General features: G+C 36.6%; 1 protein-coding gene across 1 annotated transcript; it reads right to left on the bottom strand.

Moving 5' to 3' along the window:
• Positions 1–66: 66 nt before the first annotated feature.
• Positions 67–27,364, bottom strand: LOC146138792 (xanthine dehydrogenase/oxidase-like). Its single transcript, XM_083394687.1, has 30 exons — positions 27,299–27,364; positions 26,874–26,931; positions 26,171–26,267; positions 24,474–24,582; positions 22,615–22,783; positions 20,997–21,080; positions 20,453–20,568; positions 19,320–19,560; positions 18,668–18,819; positions 17,373–17,579; positions 15,722–15,906; positions 14,963–15,137; positions 14,470–14,553; positions 14,008–14,122; positions 12,489–12,670; positions 11,595–11,717; positions 10,909–11,015; positions 10,411–10,531; positions 9,496–9,623; positions 8,574–8,661; positions 7,878–8,005; positions 7,370–7,520; positions 6,731–6,885; positions 5,688–5,853; positions 4,140–4,268; positions 3,696–3,823; positions 2,587–2,779; positions 1,517–1,705; positions 328–495; positions 67–129 (listed from the first exon to the last, which is right to left on the bottom strand). The coding sequence occupies exons 1-30, from the start codon at positions 27,362–27,364 to the stop codon at positions 67–69; spliced, it is 4,077 nt and encodes a 1,358-aa protein (XP_083250813.1).
• Positions 27,365–27,922: the final 558 nt, after the last annotated feature.

The following is a 27,922-nucleotide window of genomic DNA, read 5'->3' as shown; positions in this document are numbered from 1 at the left end:
GGTCCATCGCCTAACAAAGCTAAACTGAACTTAGAGTGTCGGACAAAATTGAATGAATTAATTTTGTCAAGCGCTGATCGCACTGGGCGTTAGTTTTGAATCTTCTTCTTCGGTTGTATGGCGACGATGCTGGAAAAAAAAAATAACAAAAATATAACTATAAATGAGTGTTTTGGCGCTGTTTAAAGCGGGTTTAGTGTCTTACGATGCTGTATAAGCAATTCTACAAATACCGGAAAATACAAATTAACTAAAATGCCACGCAATTCAATACTGTCAATACCAAACCATAGAAAAGGAAAACAAATTCCTCCTCAAATACCAAACCTGTTTTGTGAACTGATCGCCGCAAGACATTCTAATCCGTTCGGCGGTGGCCGGGCTGTCGAAGCGAAAGTTCCCGAACAATCCCGAATCCTTCCGAGCGGCCGCGACCGCGTCTCGGATCGCGAAGAAAACCGAACTGGCCAGAAAAAACGGAGGCTCGCCAACTCCCTGTATTGAACCATGTAAGAAAATTTTTTAAACTGTTCAAACTTTTTTAGTGTCAAGCCTGTGTTAAACAAATAGTATTATTTAATAAAAATCGTAGTGTGACGAATGCTGGCTTAAAAAATGACGTCGATTATTCTATACCTGTATTAAACACAAAAATTTAGGAAAGGCATATTTCCCCCTTTACTCGACCGAGTAAGGATGAACGGTAATATAGGATCGCGGCCGATAACCGATACCAAGTCTTAGTATTTGAACTCTTCCGATACTATTACCGATACCAGTTTAATATAGTATCGGTGCCGATCCGATACTAGTTTAATCTAGGAATTTTAGCCACGAAATGCGATTCAATCTTGGAAAATAAATTTTCAGCATTTCAAGCTTATTTTTTATCAATTTAAAAAACAAGTGTTGCCTAGATCGAGAGTAAATTGTTTATGTTCCGCAAAAACGAACATTTTGGACATGGTATGCTATAGAACCTTTTCAACTGCACAAATTTGAAAAAACTACTGCGTAATAAAAGTTTAAGCCTTTCCACGATTGTTTTCTGCAAAGCCAAAGATTAAATATAAATAAATACATTGTTCCTGCCAGGTATTGAATCAAGAGATTGCCCTAATAAAGATTTTCTATATAGGTTATCGAATCATCGGTACATGTAACAAGCAAATAGTGCAGAAAGTTCAATTTTATAATTGAAGAAATATACCGTAATGGATACCAATATACTTGGATCCACTATGCACGGATCTGTAATGTAGCTTGATAATGAATTGCAAAGCCAAAAAGGTCGAGTAGATCGACAGCATCTTTAGATGTTTCGATACGAGCTCGTATCAAACTTTTTAATAATCAAGATGATGTCGATCTACTTGACCTTTTTTGCTTTGCAATTCATTGTCAAGCTACACTGAAGAAATCTAATATTGCAAAATACCTTTGCGCTTAATCGTTGCAGTCAATTTTAGGAAAATTTGGGAGAAGGATTTATCACACACTCAAAATACAAGTAAACCTTGGAAGAGTAAATGGCTCGTTCATTCGACGAATCTCTCAGCAGGTGAACGTTGAACTGTTTAGGGCAATCCCCGAAGCCGGGAATCTTGTAAGTCCCAGGTCCAGTGGTGAGCGGGTGGCCACTAGGGGTGTGCAAGGGCTGCTCCATCGTGAACAAACCGTAGCCTTGTGTGAAGGCGCCCTCGATCTGAGATGGCAGAATACAAATTTTGTTTCTAATGAGAGAATCTGCAGAAATACAAATGGTGTGAACAAAAGACTCTGGCTTTATAAAACTAAAAAACCGAAAATATGTTTGCTTAGTGTTGAGATAAATATATTGCAAACCTATGAGATCATCATCAAAGGCAGTCAAGGCTAAATAATTATGCCCACCTAACGGAAGAGAGTTGGCAAATTTTAGCGTAAAAAATAAATGTATTACACTCTTAGAACTGTTAACCCTCAAGGCCCCAAAAAACTTCCCCACCCAACGAACCAAGATTCTGGAATTTACTCATTGTAACACACCTTTCCGTAAAACAAATGTGATAAGTTTTCCAATGTTAAAATTCCAAAGGGAGAATGTGCCAAGTTTGTCCAAGTAGTTTATAACTGGTAATTGGTGTTAACCAGTAAGTCTTGTTGGCTTTTCGTGCAGTTATGAAATATTAATAAATATGCTGTTGCTACCAGGTATAGTGTAATAAAAAGAAGCTTTTCCGGTATTTATTTATTTGATCTACGTTTCGGCTACATCCTTCCTCTATACATCTTGAAGAGGTAGCCGAAACGTTGGAGAACAAAATGAGTAGCGGAATAGCTTCTTGTGAGCATAAAATTTTAACTATGGATGTAAAGAGTTTTAAAGTTTAACTCAAATTAAATGTTGCGACTAATTAACTAACATTATATTGCAAAGCCAAAAATGTCAACTAGATTCGCAACATCTTAAAGACGTTTCGATACGAGCTTGTGACATCTTCAGTTAATATTATCAAGCTACATTATAGATCCGTGAATAGTGTACACTTGACTAACATATTTTCGCAAAAAAATGTTATATCATTATCTCTATATCTCTCCCACCTGTCCGATGTCCATTGCCGGGTTCAAGCTCTTGCCCAAGTCCATGACGATGTCGGTCTGCACGATCACGTGATCGCCAGTGAGCGAGTCGATCTCGACTTGGCTAACAGCGGCTCCGTACGTGAAGTAATTGGCCATTCGACCGTTCACCAAACCTGTCTCTAGATCCCAGTCGCGAAACATATTTGGAATCCTACACACAAGGCTGGTTAGAAGAGCGCCTAGAAATAAATAAGATCACGTTTTAGAGCGGTGGTTCTTAACCTTTGCTTTCCTGCCTATATAACTAGGTTATTCTGCAAACTTAAGCCCAAATGATGGTTTCTACAAGGAAAGACTTTCGAAAGATATGTCAAACGTGACATCATAAGACGATTCTAATAAGAATACCTGTCGCTTCTCTGAGAATTAGTGCTTAAAAAAAGTTTCAATGTTAGGTTTGAATTGGCAAAACTTTAAATTAAGGAAACGTGGCGCCTTGGGAACATGACAGAGATTCGCATATTTCTCGAAATAACGGCATTTATGGTGTACTATAACAGAGAAAAATACTATAGCGTTTGTTACAATATTTACGGAGTAGAGGGGTGGACAAGCCTCCTTTAAACACTAACGTTAATATAGCTTTAAGTAGTTCGTCCGCTAATGATTCACGGGACTTTTTCTGTCGAACATCTGAAACGGCTTCGTCAAACCCAAAAGTGCGGTTCAAACCAGGTTAAGACCTACTACTTAAGCGCTTTTAAAAGCTGTTTTGAATTACCCTTATTTAACGCCTTATAATACCAAATAACGCCCAACGGGGCTACGGTTACTCTTCTGTATACTGTACTATTGAGCCTGTCTATAGGTAAGTTGGTACAGCGATTTTCTGAAGTCGTGAGTTCAAAACTCACTACATGTTAGTTTTTTTAAACAACATGCACCAGCAAATTGTTCTATGGTTAACGACGTATTTTGAAATCCAAATAATCGATTTCTAAAAGGCGAAATAATTTTGTTCAGTTAATAAAATGGTTTAGCAAAATTAAATAGGCATTACGCTTTAACTTACATCCTTTTGATAACATGCCTTATAATATTTCCGAGATTAACTTTATTAATCTTACTTGTAGAATCCGGTTGCAGAGAGACTGATGCGGCTCACATAAGCTTTCGCGATGAGTTGGTCCCACGTAAAGTCCGGGAACTCATCTCGCAACGGAGCAAGCCTTTGCATGATCTTCTCGCACGCGTCCTGTGGAGAATTTATCAAGAGTTTTATGTTTATGTCACACCTCAATTTTTGATAATGATCGTGTAAAGTAGCCTATTTAAGATAAGAAGATACCAACGCATGTGGCATACCAAATTAATACATACGTACTTTAAAAGCGCCATCTCCGAAACATGTGCATGTGTGTATTGTATAATATAATCTATTGTTCATTTAGATGTATTTTGACTTCGATTTTCTAAGTATAATTGTATTTTAAACTGAAAAAAGGCAGTTATTGGCTAGTTTAATGTATAAAAGTGTTTTTAACTTACTAATACAATATAGCAGTATATACCTTGACAGCCATTCCGTTCATATCCGTGCTTATACTGGCAGCTGTAGAAGTGGTGTTTGGTACTGTACTTGTGCTGGTCTCAGAGATGTATATTCGATCCACGGGAATCCTAAAACAACGCCCAGCTATCTGAAAAACAACACAATTTTTTTACAAACTATTGAAGAATGATATACGATGTACTTACAATACAGAACCAATTATGTCTTTAAAAAAAAGGTTGTCTCCTAATGGTGTCACACTATTTAAAGTTTTTAAACTGGATAACACGGCTACAATATTTTTTTATATAGTAGCTATAGCAGCTTAACTCTTTTCTAACTACAAATTTGGGGCATATTAGGCACACTCCAATGGGTGGAACTAGGCTTTGTGCTTGGCTCATTTTAAGTAGTTGCCACAAAAGAGTCAGTATTGCAATACGAGTCAAACTTAAAAAGTTAAGATATAAGGAAGCAACTGAAAATGTGTAAATAACAACAGCAAAGCAGTCAAACCTTGAGGCAATTCTATTGTTTTTTGTCCCTTTTCAATACAAAGTGTTTAACTTAAAAACACGCCTAGTTATTGTGTCCCTTTGCCTAAAGACATGTGTCATTTTGATGTATAGTCACTTCCAAATACAGTGCCGCCGGCCATTAACTAACTAAACCTGTAAACTTTTCTTAGTATTTTTGCCCGAATGGCGTTAGTCCAATCTCCAACCTAGATAATTTTCCTGTATGGTCCTTGTCCCATATTTGCAGCAACCCCCCAAACTTATCAAGCAAACGCTCTTCGATGATCTGTTCGTTTTGGTATCGCGTCCTTTTGTAGTGGTTGTTTTACATGATGACCTGTTTGATGTTAATGTGCAGTCCCTGTTCCATCTTAATACCGCCATCCTAGAATATTAGGAAACGCTTCATTTTTACTCCGTCTTGGAGATATTAATTACGTCATTTCGCAAGCCAACTTTAAGGATTAAGTCCCTTCGGTTTTATGTTTAATCCTGCGTCATCTTGGTGTATAGTCCCTGTATCATCATAGTACTACCGCCCTCTTGTAACCTCTTGGGTGCACATTTGAACAAACTATTGAGCAAATGGTCTTCCGTTTAGTTTAGTAGTTTTAGGGTGGGGTCCTTTGTAGGTCATGAGGTTAGTTTAAACCTGTGTCATCTTGGTGTGTAGTTTCTGTACCATCATATGATCGTCGCACCTAATTGGTTAGGCGAAAACTTTCCGTGTGGTTTAATAGTATTAGGAGTTTGGTTCTTTGGTAGTCGTGTCATTAGTCCAAACCTGTATCATCTTGGTGTGTAGTTTCTGTACCATCATATGATCGTCGCACCTAATTGGTTAGGCGAAAACTTTCCGTGTGGTTTAATAGTATTAGGAGTCTGGTCCTTTGGTAGCCGTGTCATTAGTCCAAACCTGTGTCATCTTGGTGTGTAGTCCCTGTGCCATCATATGATTGCCGTACCTAATTTATTATTCGAACGTACTGCCATGTGATATAATGGTATTAGGAATCTGGTCCTTTGGCAGTCGAGTCATTCGTCCAAACCTGTGTCATCTTGGTGTGTAGTCCCTGTCCCATCTCGGTGCCGCCGTGGGTGAGATACACCGAGCCGTCGCTGTAGATGTTCACCAACGCTCCAGCTTGACATTTACATTCGATAAGTCCGATAGCGTACTTCACTGGAATGACCGCAATACCTTGCTTTCGCCATCTGAAAATGGCAGAAAAGCAACTTGGTAACTAATCAAATCTAGGTAACTGTCAAAAACAGCCATCGCCTCGTACATTTTAATTGAAATAGTTACGTATATTTTTTTTAGTTAAATGTTTAAATTTGTTTTTAACTCTCGGGCAAAAATATAAGTTTGTCTTGTGTGTTACTTCCTTAAAAATACAAGGAACACCCCCATAATTTTATCTGTTGTTTTTGCTTACCGACCTACTATACCGTTAAGTATTTTTAGCTCTCAGTCAATAGAGCGACGGTTATTAATTTAAACCTCGCTGCGAGCTATGGTTTGGTAAAACGTTGGTAGAACAAACCCTTTGTATGCCAAGGGAATACTATGGTAATAGTGTCGTTCTCACTACGGCTTTCTACCAATAAACTGTTGTAAGACACACACACACTTGACATGTTCTATATATGGGTAGACACTACGCTCAAGCCTTACAGAATTAATGCTGACCAACGAATATGAAAGATAGTAATCATTTAGAAGGTGTTTCGGAAATGCTAGAAGACTATGACCGAAATAAGCCTAATCAAGTTCGTGGTACAAAACCCAGACTAGATAAACGTTTAGCTTGCGGTGAGGTTCGAACTCACGACCTCGGCCATACCGGGGCAGTCGCTTTATAATCTGAGCTTAACACTAGGCTCAGAGGGGATCTGGTCATGAAACACCAATGAAATCAATGCGCACTATTAATACAAACAGCTTTATACTGACGGAAATCTACAGTACCATGTCAAGTGAACAAAAGATAAATAGACACAAGTGTGTAACAACTGTCTAGCCTTATGTTGCTCCATCAACTAAGCTATGCAGGCTCATTAGAAGTTGGTCGTGAAATGGTTCAGTTACTTGTTAATTTTGTTGAATTTGTCCACGACCAACTTTCTTTGATGGAAGTTCGACTTGTCCAAGCATTCCTCCCAGCATCTTCGTCCATTGTTGGTCTCCACCGCGCCGTTGTAGTGCGTAACTTGACCGCTTTTGTACAGGTTTACCGCTCTCACCTAAACGACGGCAAATTTGAACGCCATTTTGTTTCGCTATATTTCTAAGGTCACGATCGTATTTTACTTTGCACCCCATTAGAAGGTTGTTTAATCTAAGACGATTTTACAAAGGTGTTAGGTTTAACCATAAACCTTTGGCATTGTTGGGGCCAGCGATTATATCAAACATTTTTTAATGGATTCTTTAGAAAAACCTGTATTTTCTATATTTTGCAGTTTAAATTAAAATAACTACGGTATTACCTATCTCTTATGATTTAACATATTGGCGGACTCAGAGAAGGAACGTCACTGTAAACGCTAATAAAATCTTTGTTCAATACCACAATTTAATATAGGTAAGTTAAAATCCTAACTTTGTTAAAACAAAAATTTTCCCTTTTAATGATAAACTTCGCTTTAAAAGACCGATATTACTAAAAACGACAACATTATCTATAAAACTTGTAAGTTTATAAAAGGCTATGAAAGAGAAACTCACTTTTTCAGGTGGAATTCCGAGTTGGTCGGCGATCCTTGTGATCCACGATTCTGCGACAAACATGGCCTGGGGGGATCCGAACCCTCTGAAGGCCGTGTTGGAGGCAATGTTGGTGCGACAAGCCCTTCCCTCAACCTTCATGTTGGGGATGCTGGAAAAATGAGCAAGTGTCAAATGAGTGTCTTACTCTATTCATTCTGGTTAATCGTTCTGTGATAAAATGGCTTTGCTGCGTAACAACTAACAGGCAAAAGACTTTCCCAAACCTGTTTTACTGGTATTACCTGTTTTCAAGAGTTAACATTGTGCATTTTATTGTAAATGATTTATGACTCATTTAACTGTATAAGCTTTCTATTACGTGCCGTCAAACGGTCATGCTCGCACATTAAACTGAAAATAGTTTAACAAACACGAATTTTATCTAGTTTTAAATTAGGTGCTGATTTCGACACCGGCATCATGTTTCGAAAACGTTTGGTGGATTATATCTAAATAAGCCGCTTACTGGTAGCAATTGTCGGATGACATCAGCGCCTTTGTTAAAACCCCGAATGAAAGATCCGTTGAATTTCCCGCGTTCGAAAATAAATTCACCTTTAGGGACTTCACCTTTCCGTCATTCATAAAACCGACCTGAAAATCACGCGAACAGTGAACTGTTAATTAAAGAAACTGTTGTTGTTAAAAAGTTGAGAAGCGAAATTTACAGTACATGTAATAAAGGCGGTTTCTTTACCATTTATAGAACTAGACCATTGGTTTAGTTCATTTACAAATTCTATATACTTAGTTGCTCTCTCATGGGGCTCAGAGTTTACATACCTCATTTAAGCTGGGTTGTTTTTTATTAAAAAAAAATTTTTATCGCCATTGTAAAATTAGTTTGTTTTAAACACTATTTTGTGTTTGGTCCTCTTATTCAAGATTTATTGCAACTGTATTTTAAACGCGCAAATAAGTTTTTAAGTTTTCGTTGCAATGCAACTATATTGTTTTAAACACTGTTTTTAAATTGGAGATTTTATTTTGAGTTACTCGCGACTGTCAAAGGGATACTGAATGCAAGCTATCACCTTGTACGTAATTTAATTACAACTTGTTCTGTAGGCAGCCATAAATAAATCGATGATTACAATGTGGCAGAAAGATGTCTTTTTTGCCATCTCGTTATAATTGGCGTGCGAGAAACTATTTACATCACCTTGTACTTTGCGTAGAAAGGATGTCGTCCTCCGGTCATGGTCATGTCTTCCTTTCGCGAGAGCATGCAACGAACAGGACGACCGCATCTGGATAAATAATGTGATTCTCGCTTATAGTCTAACCGACGAGCTATACAACAAACAGTTTGTTGTTAGGACATGTTATAACCCACCGAACTGATTGCTTAAAACAGCATATTTATCTGGATGGCATAGCAGTCGTCAAACGAATAATGCTTAACATGACAACATTCTTTCCTATAAGCCGACAAGGTTAAGCAAATGATAGAATATTTTTCTCAAGTTAGGCACCTGACTACAATGCTTATACCACATGTAACTGCTTATTTATTAACCCTTGTACAAACGAACTTGGACGAAGCCTGATCAGAAGAATCTCATTGACACGCAATCAAACAACCATGCTTCAAAAGGTTAAAAAAATAATAAAAAACAACCAAATTAGTAGAGACTAAAGTACATTGCTCGTAAGTAGAGACTAGAGTACATTGCTCGTGCGAAACTTGTGGCAATTTGTCATTCAACACTGACCAATTTTTCTAGATGTTTAATGAAAGCAGCCAAATCTCATAAAATGTTTTACTATAATACAGGCAAGCGTTCTTGCAAATCTTTTGTTTAATTCGGACGATAAATGATATGTGTGTCTTAAGATCTAACATTTAGCACAAACATATCGTCACGCTCATAACCAAATTGCCTAAGTCATTTTTTTATGATTTTCAAAGTTTTTGCCCAAGTCACTCCTTGTAACCATCCGCATCCATAGAAAAAGTGCCTTAGTCATTTTTTTGCACAAGCGAGTGGAAAATGACCTACAAATTAACGAATCTTAGAATCTCAGAATTTATGAAATCGGAATATTAAGTTTAAATCCTTGTTAAATGACAAAAAACATACTTTTGTGCTGCCACAGCGGCAGGACACACCATTAACACGAAACGAGTCTCCTTTCCTCCAAATCCTCCGCCCAACCTCTTTACTCTTGTCATTATCTTGTTGTGTTGTACTCCAAGAACCCCAGCAACCTGCAGACAGTTAACGCATTTAGAACTATATTATTTCAAGAAAAGCTTAAAAAGGCATCAGGGAAATGTTAGTGAACAATCACGAAGAAAACGAAAGAAGACACAAGAAAAAAATCTTACTTTAAATTGGGCTACATTTGTTTATGATCAAGCTGTGGTATTTCGAATAAATAAAACCCCAAGTTGTGTAATAATGTTCTAGAGATTGACGTAACACATATTTTTAGAAGGACATGTTAAAATATCACAAAAATGTCTTAAGTTGAAAGTTACCGTGGAATGCATTAGAGAAAATATGCCAGGAAATAACTAAAGGAAAACCGTGATATAACAATAGGTCGGACGTCTTAAAATATAACAAATTTTGACTAGAAAAAAATTTCCTGTGGGGGTATCTGAAAGGAACAAAATATGTTATAATATCAGCTTTCATTCGTATTAAATCAGCTTTGAAAATCAGCTAAGTTACTTGGTAACCTATATTTCATTTTGATAGCCTAGTCAATACAACAGTGATCGCGTTAAGCTGAGGTTTTGAGTTCGAAACTTAACGAAATAGTAGTTTCCCTGACTGGTTGTTAGATGTCAGACTTATACAATGAAGTAGGCCTACATATACTCTTAGTGACATATGATTTTTCTAAATGTTGTCAATAAATCAAAAAAGAAGAGGATTTATTTGAATTAAAAAAATATATATGCCGTTGGAATCGCAGCAAACTACACTGACGAAAAGGCTGTAATATGGTTATCGCAAACGTATTGTTGTGATACAAGAGTAACCTACCAAGAGCTGCAAAGCAGTTGGGTCTTGACAGGAAGCGAATATCTCCATGGACCCGTCTTCAAGTAAAGGAACAACCAAGCATGCTTGTGTTTCAAGGTAAAAGTGTTCTTGGCCCGAAATACTGTTAAAAGGTTGACAACATCGTAAAGTTTAGAGAAGCTGAAAGCCCAACACAATGACTTGGACTTTGATCAGGTAGCGCCATTTTCTATTGGTGGTGAGATTTAGTTTAAAAAGGTATTATGGACATATAGACAAGGGTTATTTAACTATAGTCCAGATATGCAAACTAAAACAAAAATATTCTCAGTGGTTATCAGTAACACTTTTAAACAACACACTATGGCGGTTATTGTTTTTGCAGCATTTTATTTTCACCAGTCGTACAACAAAAAACTAATTTAGAGGATATAACGCAGGTTGCTATGAAAAGCAACTACATCAAACAATTTTTTCATCATTTTTGTCAATAAAAGAACCAAACGTGGTTCAACCAACCTGACTTCACCTTCAACCACGTGGTCGCAATCATGCCACGTGTTTTCGGCGTCACCTTGACAGATTCTCAAGGTCGGTTCAAAGAAAGATTGATGTTTGATGGCATCCTGAATCAGAAAATAAAAATAAATAATGTAATGGACAAAGTTTACATTACTTGTTTAGGAAATACAGCACTAAGGTAGATCATTTCTTGTTTATTGTACTTAAAAAAAATTAAAAAAAAAAAAAAAAAAAAAAAAAAGGTTAAAAAGCTTTCTGTTTAAACTATAATGTAAAATGAGTCGAAATGGAATTTGGAGTACGTCGAAACTCAAGAACTAAAATAGTATGACAACCAATCTATTATGTTTACAATATTGCGTTGCCAAATGGTCTGCCTAAAAAGAAATTACAAGATACGAATAGCCCTCAACCTATTCGTGCCTGGTCAAGTATTTTCAGCTCATATACATTGCTAAAGTTAGTTTATTTCCCCTACAACTTGCGATGGCTCTTTTGACATAATTTTTTTTTCAAGTATAAATTTTTGTAAAAAATATGGTCAAACATAAATTAAAATATGTGAAGGTTAAAATTACAATTTCATCAGAGATTCCGTGTTATGCCTCGATCGCCAGGCAAAAGTAGTATTACAGTTCGTATAGATTAGCTGCTGAAAGTAGTGAGATAATAAATCGACTTACCTGTATAGTTATGATGAGTGGCTCAATGTCTTGGTATTGTACTTTGACGAGCATGGCGGCCCTTTGTGCGTAAGCTTGGCTGTCGGCCACCACAGCGCCGATCACTTGACCCACGCAAGTCACCTAAAAATATATATTCGTGGGTTGTAAACACCACCTTGACTTATTAATATACTACGATAACCATTTACAAAGGTGCCAGGAAAATCATTTATTCATGTAAAAAAAAAATTTCGTAAACAACTATTTTAAAACAATTGGTAATATAATAATTTAATCGATAACATTTTTTAAGGAAAAATACAAATGTGACCAGCGTTTCTCTTGTCCAGAATGTTTGACACTAAAATACGATTGTAGACAAAACATACCAGTTGGGCTGAAAAAACTTAAGTTTGTTTAAAAACTTTGACATAACAATAAGTATACGTAGGATGCTTCGTTGGTGTTAAAAAGTTATTGAAAATATAGCAAAAACTATTTCATCACAGTTTTTATAAGGATGGAGTAGATCAGTTGATAGATCGACGATTCAAGGATCGTCAAAGTTGTGAGCTTGAATCCCACAACAGGCTAGATTTTCTCTTGGCTGACGTCTTATCGCAAACAAATACTTTGACCGAAATAATTTCGTTTAGACCAGTAGTCTTAACCTTTTTTTCCTTGTTGCCCCCCTTTAAAATCACCAACAAATTCTCGCACCCCCTTCAATAGTATTGCTTAAATACCAAACCATTGTAATTTTATCTTTATACAAGTAATTAATAATAAAATATCAGAATACCAGTTTTACATTCAATTTAGAAAATAAATTAATTACTGTAATACATTTTCTGTGTCTGATTCAGAATCCTTTCATCATTTCCGTTTCTTAAGACAACTTCTTCAACAAACCTCGTCTTTAGCAAACGCCAGGTCGTCAGCCACCCCCGCTGTTGGAACGTTGTTGGACCCGGTGACATCACGATGATCTACGTACGTCACAAATCCGGGTGACGTCACTGCTTTGCTGACGTTAACGTCCAGTATGCGCGCGTGGGCTCGGGTGCTGAGCACAAGTCCGAGGAACAGTTCGTCTGCGAAGATAAATGAAACTTTGTAGAAGGGAGCTTCAAAAGGGCTAGATCACAGTTGTTGAACAAACATGTGTTTCAATTATAAAGGGGGGTCTTCTGACAAATATTTATTCAGTGCCGACGTTTCGATTACCTATACGGGTAATCTTCTTCAGGGCATATTAACTTGTAACCTTGCAGAAAGGTACAGTGAGACAAAACAAAACAAAAAAACAGGGGTGAAAAACATGTGTGTGCAGTCCTGTGCATCTTTCATTGTATTTAAGATGTTTGATTTTATACGACGGAGTTGATAACCTAAAATAAATGGTGGTACTCGTCCTACACTTCAAGCACTTATAAATGTTTTTTTTATAGATTTAAGTGTTTTGGTCATCGTTTGTTGTCTAATGTTATGTGTGTATATCTTTCGTTGTATTAGGAAAGTCCGATGTTCACTGTTCGGATTTGATCCCTGGTGTCAGTTTGTAATTTTGCCTGATACTTAAAGTAGTTTGTGTGCTATTGATGTTTAACCACGGTATTTTAAGTGATGCCGAGACTTACACCTTTGAAAGTAAACTAAGCAAAAAAGTTAAACTATTATCAGACCGGATTCGATAGCCGATGATAAGTGGTCGTACTAGTCCAAAACTTAAATCAGTACTATTGATATGTACAGTATGTCATTTAGCCATCGTGTGCAATGTGATGTTGAGAATTGTTCAGAAGGTCTAGATCACAATTGTTGAACATATATGCGTATGTACATTTCATTGTATTAAGGAATTTTATATGATGGAGTAAATACCCTAAGATAAGTAGTGGTATACTTGTCCAAGCACCTAAATATATGTTTTGTAGAAAGAAGTGTTTTAGTCATTGTTAGTTGTGCAATGTTGAAAATTCCACCTTCAATTTTAAACTCTTTAGAAAAAAGTGAATAAACAATCAAGGCTTACTAACAACAAAACCTGTCCATCCAACAGAACTCATTAACGTAACTTTAAAAGTTTAAAGGGGATTTTATAAAACAAACTTTCTTGGTATTTCTAACAAAAACATTATCTTCGTTTGATTTAGTTTCAATAATAATGCCCACTTGACAATAGCAATAACGGCATTTGGCATGGAATATGGCGGACATATTTTTGTCCAAAATATCAAGTATCGTGATCACTAACAAGCGACCCGATGGATCGAACGTAACATTATGACAAAGTTTAAGCATAGTTTTATTTACATGTTAAAATGCATTGGCTCCCAGTGCATTCAATTAAGCATGCTGTATCTTTCAATGCGTTTCGATATAGGCCAGATCACAGTGTGTACAATTAAGTTCCTTCAAAAAATATCACCTCTATACGGAGGCATATCGTCGACGTAAATAGCTTCCCCAGTCACGTGTTTGTCTCCAGAAAAGTGCTTAACAGGTCGACCAACGATATCCTCCGTATCTTGCTCGGCTGGAACCTATAACAGAACTAACATTTCTATTTATTTCGCAATAATTTTGCAACTTTCAACGCTCAGTAATATGTGATAAATAATTTGTTTTAGAACTAATTAAAATGGTTCAGAATTCGGGTTTTGGTTTACTTTATTATTGGAGTTAGTGATGAAACTAGGGGTAGGAGTTTCAATTTACGTAAAAGTTGCTTAAAACTTTTTATTGCGGTTTATGTGTTTTTTTCGATTTAAACCATATTTCCATGAGGCATTCGTCTAATTTTGGTCTTTTTTCGAATTGTGTTTTAGTTTGAAGCTATTATAGCTTTGCTGTTGTTGCCCAAGTATGTTGTACGTGTGGGATAGAATACCTCCTGCCAGGTTTGTGTTCCCAGCACACTTCCTTTATGCTGTTGCTCACAAATTGCAGATTTATCTTCGTTGCAAACGTTGCCCTGAAAAGTACAATAGAGTCTTTTTTAATTCACCTCTATCAAGAATTTTACTTCGATCAAAGTTGACCGGTGGCTCTAAATTGGACGAGTTTACCAATTTCGTGGGTTTTATGGTTTATTGTTTTTTTTTTAAAGAATTATCGTTTTGTTTTGATATCAGCGATTTTACTTGGAAATGACTTGATCTAATAACGACTTGGACTGAGTCTTATGACTTGTTTAAAATTCTCAAAAAAAAGTTTACAACACTGAATATAGCGGATACAACCCTTTTAGAACATTAACTTATAATCTTTCCGTTGATGAAGGACAGTATTAAAATACAATCTTAATGCAGGTTAAACTGGAATAAGTCGTGCTTAATCATTTCAAGTCCATTGCGTTCATATTACACTTAGCCTCCACCAACCTCCACGATTCCATCTCGTATAAGAGAGTTCTTGACGTGCAGGAAGAACTTGAAGAAGAAGCCGACCACCAGCGCCTCCCTGTACTCCACCATTCCTCCGGGAGCGTTGATAGAAAGAGCAAAGTCATCCGCGATCCAGCGCTGAAAGTCCTCCAACAAGTCCTCATCCCACATCCTGATAAACGAAAATGCAAAGATCGGTGTTTGTTATGATAATAGTTGGTATAATTAGAGAAATATTAGTGGATTTTTGGAGCATAATCGCTGGAGGTTGCAGTAAGACGTAGTAAGAATATTTAAGTCCACACAGAAGTAGGTAGCATTTTGTACGTTTCAAATATTTCTTTATACATTTTTTTAATTTTGAAAATGAAAAATAAGATTTTCGAAACGTTCACAAAACGCGTCTACTCCTGTATTGATTTTGATAGTCTTACTAGGTGTTACTACAGCCTTCAGCCATTATCTTAAGATTTATTCGAAACGTGTAACTTACCACCTACTTCTGTGTGGACTTGAATATACTTACTACGTCTTACTACAATCTCCAGCCATTATTTCAAGATTTACTCAAAATGTTCAAAATGGTACCTATAGTTCTGTATGGGCTTTAATATTCTTTCTTCGTCTTACTACAACTCCAGTCAAAATGCTGCAACTATCAAATTTATTTTTCTGTCAAGCAAATATAGCTTTCTTTTCGAAAGACCTAATGTTGGCAGTAAATATGCAATAACTTGTAGAACTTATATATTTTACCTTCCTTGCAAGTTTTTCATTGTGTTTAAGGGCATGGCGGTGGTGGCGGCCATTCCACCGAAGGCCGACACGAACTTTTCCACTTTGCAGCTTCCCGGATGGAAGACGACACGCATCGCTGCATTCACGATCGCGATGTCGTCATCGCGTCGCTTCGATTGTTTGAAGGCGCGAAAGTACTCGTTCTGGAATGCGAGTTGAAAAACTTTACTATAACAGGACCAAACCGTATCACAGGATTTTGATTTTTTTTTAACTTTAAGTTTTATTTTTAATTTACGCGACAGCGGAAACATGCTACCAATGGTTTTATGGTTTTAGCTTCCATATAGATACGCACTTTTAAACAAAATACAGCTTTCACGCTTTACTAATATCTATACAAATTACTTAGATTCATAAAATCCGGTGCTTAAACACAGTACAACCAGTGCCACACCTTGTTAAGTGGAAGGTTTGATTTGAATGGTCTGGCGTCATGTACAATGTTTAAGTAAATGATCAATTAACACAGCAAAGAAAAAGTCTTATAGTAAACGATTGGACAGACGTATGAATGTTTGTTTAACAATGGTTACCTCAAGGCAATGCACTTTCTTTACTGTTTGAACAATAGTAAATACCACACGAGGTCAGTTTAAAATCGTAGGGTCAGTTTTATCACCAGGTTAAAGTTAGCCATTTTTACTATTGGAGTAAATCATCTGAAAAAGCAGTTACGATTAATAAAATGTATTTTTATGGATTTTCAAGAAGTTACCATGTAAATATGCCAATAAGTGAATTAAGGAAGACAAGGCTAGCAATTGTGTTTATGTCGTCCACTGAAATATAATTGGCCCATTAAATATTAATCAGATCGCGTGCGGCCAAAGTGAATATTGTCAGAGTGAATATTGTCTAGAGGGCGTTTTTAAGACTCTCTTCAGTTGTGGTGGTACTATTTACTTTAAGAAGACCAGTTGTTTTCAGACATTTTAAAGTTTGACGTAAAGGACCTTTTACTGTTTTTTTAATGATTCGAGCACCCTGTAATAAAATATTCCTCGCAAAAGAAAACTGTTACCGCAACAATGGTCGATATAAAATGAAAAGAGGAGATACGTAAAATGAACTCAACTATAGCAATGCTTATTATGACTTGCTTTGCTTTAAAAACAATTGTTCCCTAAAACTGTTTCACATGCCCAAATTTGTCTGAGCCGTTCTACAATCATGCTTCATTAGGCCGTAGCAGTGTTTTTTAGCCTTTTGTGGCTAGCGGCACCCATCAGAATTTTAAGGCAAGCGGCACCCATCCTATAAGATTTGTCGGTAGGTAATTCACTATCATGTCACAATAAACAGAACTGGAACAACACACATCTACTCTCGACAACGTAGGAAGTTATAAATGGATATATTCAACTTCAATCTTACACAAAAAGTTGTAAGAGTTGAACAAAAATCAGATTCCTAAATATTCCCAAATATGTCAAGGCACCCTTGAGGATTGGAAATGGCACCCCGGTATAGAACCATTGGGCCAGAGTAACATTAAAACGATTGAAATGTACGAAGTAAACGCGAAAGAGATTTACCTAAGGCTGTTAATTATCGCAAGCTGTATACTTTGTACGGGGTGTGTTGCTGCCAAACCACAATCACTCACTTTTTTATTGAAGGGAACGTGAATGGAGAGGAGCAGCTCTCCTCTCTGTGCGCAAGTGCTCCGATACTTGGGGAAGAAGTGATCATCCATCTTGGCCCTGCGATCTCCGCGCCCATCCAGTCTGAACGTTGCCACGCTCTCGTTCGCCATCAGGATCGGATTCAGGTCCGAGATTGGACTCGCCGTCATCACATTGCCTCCTATCGCCTAAAAAACAATGCGCAATTATGCTAAATTGGGGGTTGTTTAACTTTTTGTAACTCGGATACCTAGTTTGGGTTTTGTGGGTTTGTGGACCAGGTGGACATAAAGTTTTTCAGAGATAACGTCACATTAGAAAATAATTTAGAAACTTTCTGTTTCTGGTCGAACATATGTGCAAATATTACATTTAAATCCAATCGCAATACACTAAAGGAGATGTCAAAGCGTTTTTGTTTTTGTTGAATGCTTTTCTTTTAAAAAAATCGAGTTTAAGTTACACACTCCAAAGATTTCAATGATCCTTCATGGGCCCCCTGATACTAGTTCACATACCCCAAGGGGTCCATGGACCAAGTATTTAGGACAGATTTAAGCAGGGACATTTATTATGCGCAGCAATGCTAGTAATCAAGTTTGGACGTTTTATATGATTTAAAATTCTTTAATTTTTTATTTCTTTCGCTTAATATCAATACTTAAGGGTATCATTTTCAACGTTTCGAAGAACTCCTAATCCATTTTTAACATCATGATGATCAAAATGAATAAAGAGTTTTTCGAAACCTTCAAAATGCTACCTACTTCTGTATGGGCTTGACATTCTTGCTACAACCTCCAGTCATTATCTTAAGATCTGTTCTAAACGTTCAAGTTGCTACCTACTTCTGTATAGGCTTTGGTATTCTTACTGCGTCTTCATCCAGCCTCCAACCATTAGGCTCCAATGTTAATACTGCTTTAAAGATATCTTACTAAACCTCGGTTTGATTAATTATTGTTTGATTAACTGACTTACAAGAAAACGTCTAAAAAATAATTCTATCAAGGAGCGCATTTAGACTTCGCTGTTTTAGTTTTACTCACCATTCGATATTAACAGGATGTCCATAGTCGAAGTTTTTCGCCTAACACTTACCCGAGACTGTATGCTGTAAACTTATAAGTTGTAAAGCTGGAATAGCATATGGTGGAATATTTTCCAAACCATATGTTATGGGTGGGTCAAATATAACACCCCTATAAGTGAATGGCTGATAAAATCCACCTAAATTTAAATGTTTGTTTTTGCGCAGCATTTATTTGTTACTCACGGACACGTTTCGTATCTGATCTCCAGCAAAGAGCAGGAGCATTTCCAAGGTGGCTTGCATCCACTGCACTCGATGTGGATCGGAGGAGCGGATCAAAGCACCCAGTTCCTCCTGGAGATTGCTCAGAGTACAGCAAGCTCCGATATCGATCCCTGAAGAGAACAAATTTGCAATTTATTTTTGTTCAATAATTTGAAATGTGTCAGAAGTGAAAACTATAACAATAATATAAAATATTACACATTAGTTTTTGTCTACTTTTATCATCAAAAGAGGGATTTTTACTTTCCCTCCATTTCTTTCTTCTATTTCTTAGTTATAGGTCGTTTAAAATTAAGTAAAAACCTAATACGATAGGATTTAAATAGCGAACGAGAACACAATTAACATTCTCAAGTTTTCACTTTTTACAGAAATTGACAAAGAAAACAAAATGCAAAAATACCAAAACGTCACTTCAACCAGACCCGTGTTTCAAAAAAATTTTTCCACTTTTAGAAAATTAAATAATTATAATAATAAAAAGTAGCCAACTTTTGTGTTCTGGTATCTGTTGCGTAAAAATGTGTAAAACACAGGCAGCATTATTTCAAATCAAATATCTTCAATAAAAGTTTTAAAATAATAAAACTTATTTTAAATAAACAACAACCTTCTTTTCCGACTGTGATCATCTGCAGACTTTTCACACCGGTTGGTGCGATAATGACGGGGAAGCACCGACCCTTGACCCCCATCTCGACCCCGACCTCGGTGTTGCCGTTCACCAGTTGCGCGTCCGGGTATTTCCCCCTCAGCTCGGTCAGCTGATCGAGTGACGTAGGCCGGAACCACGTGACTCGCTCGCCGACGAACGTCAGCGGTTGAGAATAAACTTCCTTTTTCGAGTTTATCTTTCATAAAGAAATGAAAATATATAGAGCAGTGATTCTCAACCGCCGGTCCGCGTCAACGTTCCTGCCAGTCCGCCAAATATATTACAAGTTTATATTCCAATTGCAAAATGCGAGATGTTGAAGGCTTGACTATTAAATTTACAACTTTGCAAGTTCCATAATTTGAAGCATTGTGACGTAACATAGAGTTAATGGTCTACTTTGGACTTTATCGCACGTCGAAATGCAAGTGTTGTGCCCAACTGTTTAAAAGTACGGGCTAAAGCTCGTTTAAGTCTTAAAACTTAAGACCAGTTGTAGGCCTATGTGAAAGCATACTTTTGCCGTAATTACATTTTGGGTTAATTTTAATTTTGAAGGTTCACCGGTCCGCTAATTTTGTTTTAAAATTTTACCGGTCCGTAAGCTAAAAAAGTTGAGAACCACTGATATAAAGTATAATAAAAAAATTGCGGATATCGGGGGGTTTGGTTATGTCTCGCTCACTTTGAAACTTGGTAATTTGCGGTAAGAATCCGCCTAAAACGCTTAATCGGCGTTTTTGTGTGGAGGGGATAAGAATGTTGAATGTTTATTTCGATACGTCATATTTGGGAATAAAGTGTCACGATCTGGTGTTATAAAAATAACTTCATTACAATCCTCATCAAACAAGCAAATAAGATGAAATTAAAATGTTTCAAGCTAGATTTTCCAAGTTATTGGGCCCAAAAGTTTTTTCTAGCGGTAAAAGTTTAGTTTCCGCTTATTTTTTGGTTAAATTCACTTATTAAGGTAGAAGAACGTTATTGATTTGCAATGTTTATGATATTGTATAGATGTTGCTCTATTTCTTCTTACAGTAAATTGCGGCGAAAACTTTTTGGGGCCAAAAATATATTTATCTCACCAATAACTCTGGAGGAAAGATGATTTCCTGGGACGGGTCGTATCGTGAGAAGCAATGATCTTCAGCCGAATGTGGGTCGCTACCAGCTATGGAGTTGCTGCAACTCTTTGTAGAAGCTAAAAACAACAAAAGTCGCTGATTGAAAGTAACAAAATTGCAACAAAAAGTGAAAAACAACTTAAGGACGACACAAAAATCGTAGTATGTATTAAAATATTAACATAAAGTTTAATTGAAAGTTCCCACGTCAGGGAATTAAATTATCTATTGAAATTACATATCACAACTTGGTAACGCAATATTTAATGATGTAGTGCAGAATAATTTTTTTTAATTCGTTCATGGTTACATTTACGATCACATATAATTTAAATTCAGAAAATGATTACATTTGTCTGGTTTAAGTTGGTATTAAGTTCGTGGTTGTATTTTCTAGTTCAAACACGATATTAATTGAAAAAAGTTGGTGTTGCGTTTGGATTTAAAACATTTAAAAACACATTTTGGTGCATTTTTTATTCAAACACTATATATTTACCGTTGCTTTTTTCGAAAGATGTTTTTTGATTTCTGCAACACTTTTCTCCCATCGCGCATCCAGACTTTTTATCAGTGAAGGTTCTGAAAGCTGCAGAGCAAATAAGTTTAAGCTGCTGTAAAGTTAACGACGTTTATAACCGGCGATCTCCACTGGCCTATAAACTGGACAGGAGGTAGGCAAAACAAATCAAAAAACAGCTTCCTGGTAATTGCAATTCTTTACCAACGTTTCGGCAACCTATACTATTCGCCTTCGTCAGGGTGAATGACACCGAAGGAGTAAAGTAAACTTTGGCCGTAAAGTCGGATCTTGTTTTCAATAGCTCGTATAGACTGTGGAAGTTATGGTAAAATAAAAAATATCGTAGGCCATACGTTTAGGATTCGTGCTGCTTAGTCTAAATGCCTTATAATATCGGATCGGATCCGATACCCGACATTATCGATACTCGTCCGATAGTCAGTGGTATCGGTGCTGATCCGATACTGAATGAATTTGTGCATTTTAGCTTTGGCGATCCAACATAGAGGTTGTTCTTTCAAATGGTAAATTACTTAAAATTAATTATTAGTACACCGAAAGTCAATGCAGACTCACCAAATCTGTCGATCAATGGTGCAAGCAGGGCAGACTAGAAAAACAACTAGCCCACAGTGAGGTTCGAACTCACGACCTCCGGTCAAGCCGGGACCTACCAATTGAGCTACACAGGCTCAGAGAGGAGCGAATCGAGAAACAACCATGCGCCAATGCTTGCTCAATTTGTTAGTACAAGCAATTCAATTTTCGGTGTACTAATTATACGTAAGCCGTAATCGTTGGTCAAAACGTAACTTCAGAAGGGCTAGATCTCAGTTATTAACACAAATTAATTATTATAAAGAAATTAACTTTCAAATCGAAGATCAAGAAGCTCGTCCAAGCAGTTTTGAATATCGTATTTTAACCTGCAAATCACTTTCATTACACTTCCAATTTGATCAATTTTGCGCACTTAATCATAGGAATGACGTTATTTGGCATCGGATCATAGCACTTTTTGTCCAAAACATCGGTAATTGCAATCGCAATGAAAAACAAGTATCGAACAACTCTATACTAGCTACTATAATTTTTTTTTATTGGAAATTCATTTTTACACTAATTAAATCAGAATTTACGAAAAAAATTTTAAGACTTGAAAACTTAAAAAAATATACATAGTTGTTTACACTTTCTTTACATTACATTTACGTTTTCAGCAATAGTTTTTAACAAAATATATGCAACGTAATGATTCTTTTAGAGCAGGGATGTCCAACATTTTATTATAGTGGGCCGCATTGACACTTGAAATAATTTAATGGGCCGCAGAACCTATTACGTTTCAAGATTAAATATTGCTCTTTAAAGTTATAATGGGCCTTTAGAATTATATATATATTTTTTTACCCATACTATACTATGGGTGCGCCCCTAAAAGCTGACTGGTTATTCAATTAGGCTAATATTGAACGTTTAAAATATTACTTGGGAGTGAAAATGACTAGCGGGCCGCACAAAAATGTCAGACGGGCTGCAATGTGGCCCGCGGGCCGCAGGTTGGACATCCCTGTTTTAGAGCATTTCGATTCTAGCTTACCGCTTATAATGGGTCGGTAGCCGGTGCATCGACACAGATTTCCCTGCAAGCACATTTCGATCTCCTCCTCGCTCGGCGTCCCCTTGTTACGTAACAATGCGTACATTGACATCACAATGCCCGGAGTGCAAAAGCCGCATTGCGAGCCGTGGAACTTCGACAAGCGCTCCTGGAAACGAAATGAGGTTTAAAAATGTCTAATGTAGGAGAAGAAACGTCACATGTATATTGGAAATAAAATTCAAAACACATAAGATATTTTTACAGCAATCCGACTAAATAAGCAACGTGTACCTTTTAGAAAGTATTAAAATAAAAACTAAAACTCATTTAAACAAATCCTAAAATACTTAGCTGAAGCGTCCGACAAGATATCATCGAAAACATAAAGAATAAATTTCAGCGAAAAACTTTGCAAGTGAGTTATTCGTGACGCAAGATGTTTGGCAATTTTTACCGGTTAGGGACCAGTAACAGACGTTTATGTCAGCAGTAATAACACACATTTTAGCGTCAAATTGCGGTAGCTCACTAAAATAACACAGACGTTAATGTAAACAGTGATAAGTCGCACTCTTCGTAAGCTTAAGCTACTGAAAAATCACGGAAATTGTACTACCGTCCTTGTTATGTAATCAGCGTCGTGCGTGCTTTCCGTGCCAATTATTATGCAACTAAAAAACCGAAACCTTTGTGAGGTTTACAGGTAAGGTAACGCGATATTGTATCACAGTCTTACGAGTTTTATAGCGATTGTTATTGTAGTTCCACGACATGGAAAAACTTTTTAGAAAATACTTTAAATGCCATTGTAAATATGAATGCTGGCTTAATAAATTTCTGGGAGGTTATTCAAAGACTAAAAATGGAGAACATCATAGGCTTACTTACATTTAAAATGTCGTTAGATAGAGCTTTTAAAAAGCCAAGACTGCTTTGCAGTCTGTAGAGCAGGGGTGGGCGTGCGGCCCTTTTCAAACATGCGGCCCTTTTCAATGTTTTGTGCGGCCCTTCACCTTCTTCCAGCTATTTATGACTGTGAACCATGTTGGAACTTTTGCTCTATCAGTTTCTCGTTTGAAGTGCGGTGTAACCCATGGGCTACACCGCTACACTAATGCAGTTGAACTCGAATGGGAAGCATCTATTACAAAACAATCTTCATTCATAAAGTTTTACTTGTGTCACGTTGTTACGATAAAGAATTATTTGCAACAATTACACTTGTCTGGTTCGGTCAAGGTGTAACAGACTTTTGCCACGCATATTGACTGAGATGTTATGTTTAACAGCTGGTTTTGAATTTAAGTTGTTAATTAAATTGTACTGAGCCGATCCGTACGAGAAAGGCGTAATTGGAATTGTAGGAAAAGTTATTTCCGATTAGTTTTTCTAGCAAAAGCTGAAAATATGAATTAGTGTTTATTTGATGTGTGGCCTTCCTGTAAGCTTTACATTTCCCTTGTGTTAAAAAGGTTGCCCACCCCTGCTGTAGAGTGATATATGTATGAAACGGAAACTGAAAGTTTGTTTGTCGTAATATGCCTGCAATATACCAGACACATTTTTTGTCTTTAAAACATCTTCTCAGACAGATTAAGACCTTATATCTCGTTTCTAAAACAAAAATGATTACCATTGAACTATTCTTGACTTTCTGTTTAAATTCGGGATTGAAATTAATAAGTCTTAAGCAGCAAGAAAAGATCCGTCAAATTTTACATCGGAAAATCGTCAAATCGACTGAGACTGTGCATAAACTTTCCGAAGTGTTACAATTTCACCAAAGGTAACACAATGCTCTTGTAAAGCTACATACACAGCTATCATACTTAATTTAATCAACGTTATTTTTTTACCTGTACAGCGTGCATCTTGGTCTTGGTGCTTCCGATTCCTTCCACGGTAGTAACTGCGCACCCGTGCACAGAAACTACAGGAGCCAGACACGCGTTCGCCGACATGTGCCTGACAAGCAATCATTGCTATAAGTCTCAAAAAACGCAACAAACATGCAAAAAGTACGTCTACTTGTGCTAATTTTTTTCTTTTACCTTTTCTTAAATGTATTTGCTTGAAAATTGCACGAGGGCTAACCAAAATCGGTCGCAGCTATACACACTTCTGTAAGAATGATTCGTTGTATAACTTTTAGCAAAATGAGTGCTAATGAAGAAGTGTCAGAAAAACAATAAAGTAAATGACACGCTTAACAAGTATAAAACATATAATGGTCAACATTAAAGGACAAAGGTGTTGATTTAAACACCTAAAACGTTATAAAAAAATATCGGTCAAAATTATCGAAAAGTTTTAATAGAATGGTCAGTCTAAGTAATGTACAGATTCAGCATTAAAGGTTAAATACCTTAAAAGTGAATCATTGGTAAAACTACAGTTTTGCTTTTGCTTAAAGACGGATAAGACTTCCCCCTTCTTTGTTTTTTTACGCCTAAAGCAGAGATGCACTCAAATATATATAACCTTTAGATAATCATCAATAATCCTATAAGCAGTTTAAATGCTTTGGGTGAGTCCTATAGGGAAAAAAACATTTTTATAGCCTTTTATTTTGGTCGAATGCGCAATGAGAGGAAGTATACTTTTATATAATAAGATAAAAGTATATTTGTTGCCACAATGCGAACACAGTAGCAAAGGATCAACGAAGAAGAACCACAGAATGGCTATCAAGTCAGTTGACCCTGAAGTTATAATGAATTCAGGTTAGAACAGAAAATAGAACACATTAACGATAAAAAAGAAGATTAAAAGCGAGCAATACATAATGATTTGTTTAATCTAAAAGTCTGTGTGTCTCAAACAGCATTATCTTAGAGTGAGATTCCTCGGCCAAAATGCTTCAATCTCAGATAACTTAAAGTGAAACTTTGCGCGATTGTCCAGCCGATTGCAGATTGGCTGGGCAAAAGGGGCGTGGCGTTTGCTAAACTAACCTACTGTTTAATTTGTACGAGGGTACATTCGAATGCCGGTAGCTTACCAAAATCAAATGCTTGTTCAAATAACAGCTTGATATTTTGCCATTAAGTTGGGTTTATATTTTGTTGACACACTTGGCTTTTCATGTCTTATTGAAAGTTAACAAATATAAAGTTTGTTTTATTCCAGTCATATTATTTTAACCGGTTACTGAAGCAAGTCTCGGTATTGGCACATTCCTTCCTGGAACTAATAAAGGAAGCGCCACTTCCATTTACTCGCATTTCAAGGCATCTGTTTACAGGGCTTCTTAAAAACTTTATAATGACATCAAATTGTTTTAGCTCAGTTAAAACTGTTTGATCAATTTGCAGGCGTTTTAAAACGTTCACCTTGTTTGGAGCAGGGATTGAGTTCTCACAGCAAGGCTTAAACTAATCCTGGATGTTTGTAAAAGCTGTTATGAATTGCTAACTTTTAAATTTGGGCCATTAGTTGTACTGGAAGCCGTATACGTGTCACCCAAAATATTTTCCAACGGATTTTTCGCTTGCCGATTAATTCAAACAAGCTTCGACAAACCAATTGTAAAGATTGGATTGGAATAACTTACTTTATTTTGTTTGCTTGTTGGTTCCAGTGCGATATCATCACCGTACAGGCGCCGCAACCACCTTCTCCACATCCCAGCTTTGTCCCAGTCAAACGCACTACAACAATTGTGACGTAACACGTATTAGGTTTAAACAAAAACAAATCGGTAAACACGCACCTAAGCTTCATCTTTTGTAATTTACTTAACAATTACTATCTTTGAAGCGAAACAATCCTGTAAAATGTGTTTGTTGCTTCACAGCTTCGTTCCAGTCAAACGTGGCTAATAATGACGCAATATAGTTACTACATCTATAGCAAAACAAATCGGTTAGTCATCACCGCCTTCTTACAAGGATGTCGCAGTTTAAGCTTTGATCAACGCCTGTTATAAATGTGATGCAAATATGTAGGAGTAAGTTCATGAAGTTCTAAAATGTTATTTTTAGTGTAAGTTTGAGGCGTAATGAAAAGGCACAAATTATTATAACTATAGGTGAGGTTTTTGCCTTTAGTACCGCACACAGAGGTTACTCTAAACAAGACAATAGTGACAACAGAAGTCTTGTATCTCTATACCGACAAAATCAAACTAAAGCAAAAAAATGTATATATAGCACACGCTGTAAACACTTATGCCGATTGTTGAGGTTTCGGTATCAAAGCCCAAAATTTCACTTGAGCATCAAGTGTCAAACATTCCAGAATTGGTAAACACTTACATTTCCGTCGCAAATAGGACAACAAAGTTTCTTCTGGTTCGGGACTTGTCTCAATCACCTGGGTTTAAAAAAGAAACAAAATGATTTTGGAAGTGTTTTGGCTGGGAACTTATTCTAAGTTTGAGGCTCAAAAATCGCAATACCGCCCAACCATGACTTTAAATGCATCAATTGTAGTTTTGTATTTTAACTTTAACTGCTCCCACAGACTTTGACGATGTGAACAATGCATTGATAACGTCAAAGCGAATAGCAGCACATATTATCAAGAAACAATAAAACACAAATTCGCAATTCAATACAAAGTCTTACAATAAAGTAAATAGTTCTTGATGTTTAGTTTCACTATCATTATAAGTTTGTACTGACTGCACAACGATAACAATTGAGGCTACATTGATTTGTTTTGATTGTAGAATAATTACCTTTTTGCCGTTGACGAAAAAGATCAAGGTACTTCGTTCGGTTGGACTTTGATCGATGTCGTTCATGTTATTCTTCGGATAAAACTTTCACAAAAATATAAGTTATAAAATGTAAAACCAATATTAACAGAAAATTACCAGTTATCAGTACGAATTATGAAATGAAATACTTAATTATAACATTAATGCTATTTGTCTGCATTTAAACCGCCGTTCTACTGTCAGATATCCACCAGCATTTCAGAATTATCGCTGGTCTAGAATCCTACCACAGCGTTTTAAACAATTGTTAAATCAACGCACAATATTTGGCTCAACATGTGGGTAAGTGTCTGGGTTAGGGTGGGTTAAGCATTATTATGTTAATAATATTTTACCTACTCTCACCCAAACGCTAACCGGCACCCTAACCCAAATATTGTGCTTCTAGAATAATAATAAATCCACTCAACACGTGGTCATAGCGTTAGGTAAGTAGTAGGCCGCAAACCAAACTAAGGCAATTTCCTCGATGACCACATACGCACATGGCAGCACTGAATAATGTAAATAGCCTACGGCTATAGTAGGTGGCTGCGATGCCTAAATAGCTGCGCTGTCATCGTTGTTTAAACTGCCCTCGAG

The sequence above is a fragment of the Ascidiella aspersa genome, chromosome 7 (assembly GCF_963924565.1).
Source record: "Ascidiella aspersa chromosome 7, kaAscAspe10.2, whole genome shotgun sequence".
Classification (NCBI taxonomy): Eukaryota; Metazoa; Chordata; class Ascidiacea; order Phlebobranchia; family Ascidiidae; genus Ascidiella; species Ascidiella aspersa.
The sequence above is the reverse complement of the archived record's forward strand: the minus strand, read 5'-3'. Positions and strand labels throughout refer to the sequence as shown.

Coding starts and splice junctions, on each gene's coding strand:
- LOC146138792 (XM_083394687.1), bottom strand. CDS start 27,364: ATGAACGACATCGATCAAAGTCCAACCGAACGAAGTACCTTGATCTTT. Junction 14,554..14,962: donor TACGAGATGGAATCGTGGAG/GTTGGTGGAGGC, acceptor TGTACTTTTCAG/GGCAACGTTTGCAACGAAGA. Junction 8,006..8,573: donor CTTTCTACGCAAAGTACAAG/GTGATGTAAATA, acceptor CGTGATTTTCAG/GTCGGTTTTATGAATGACGG.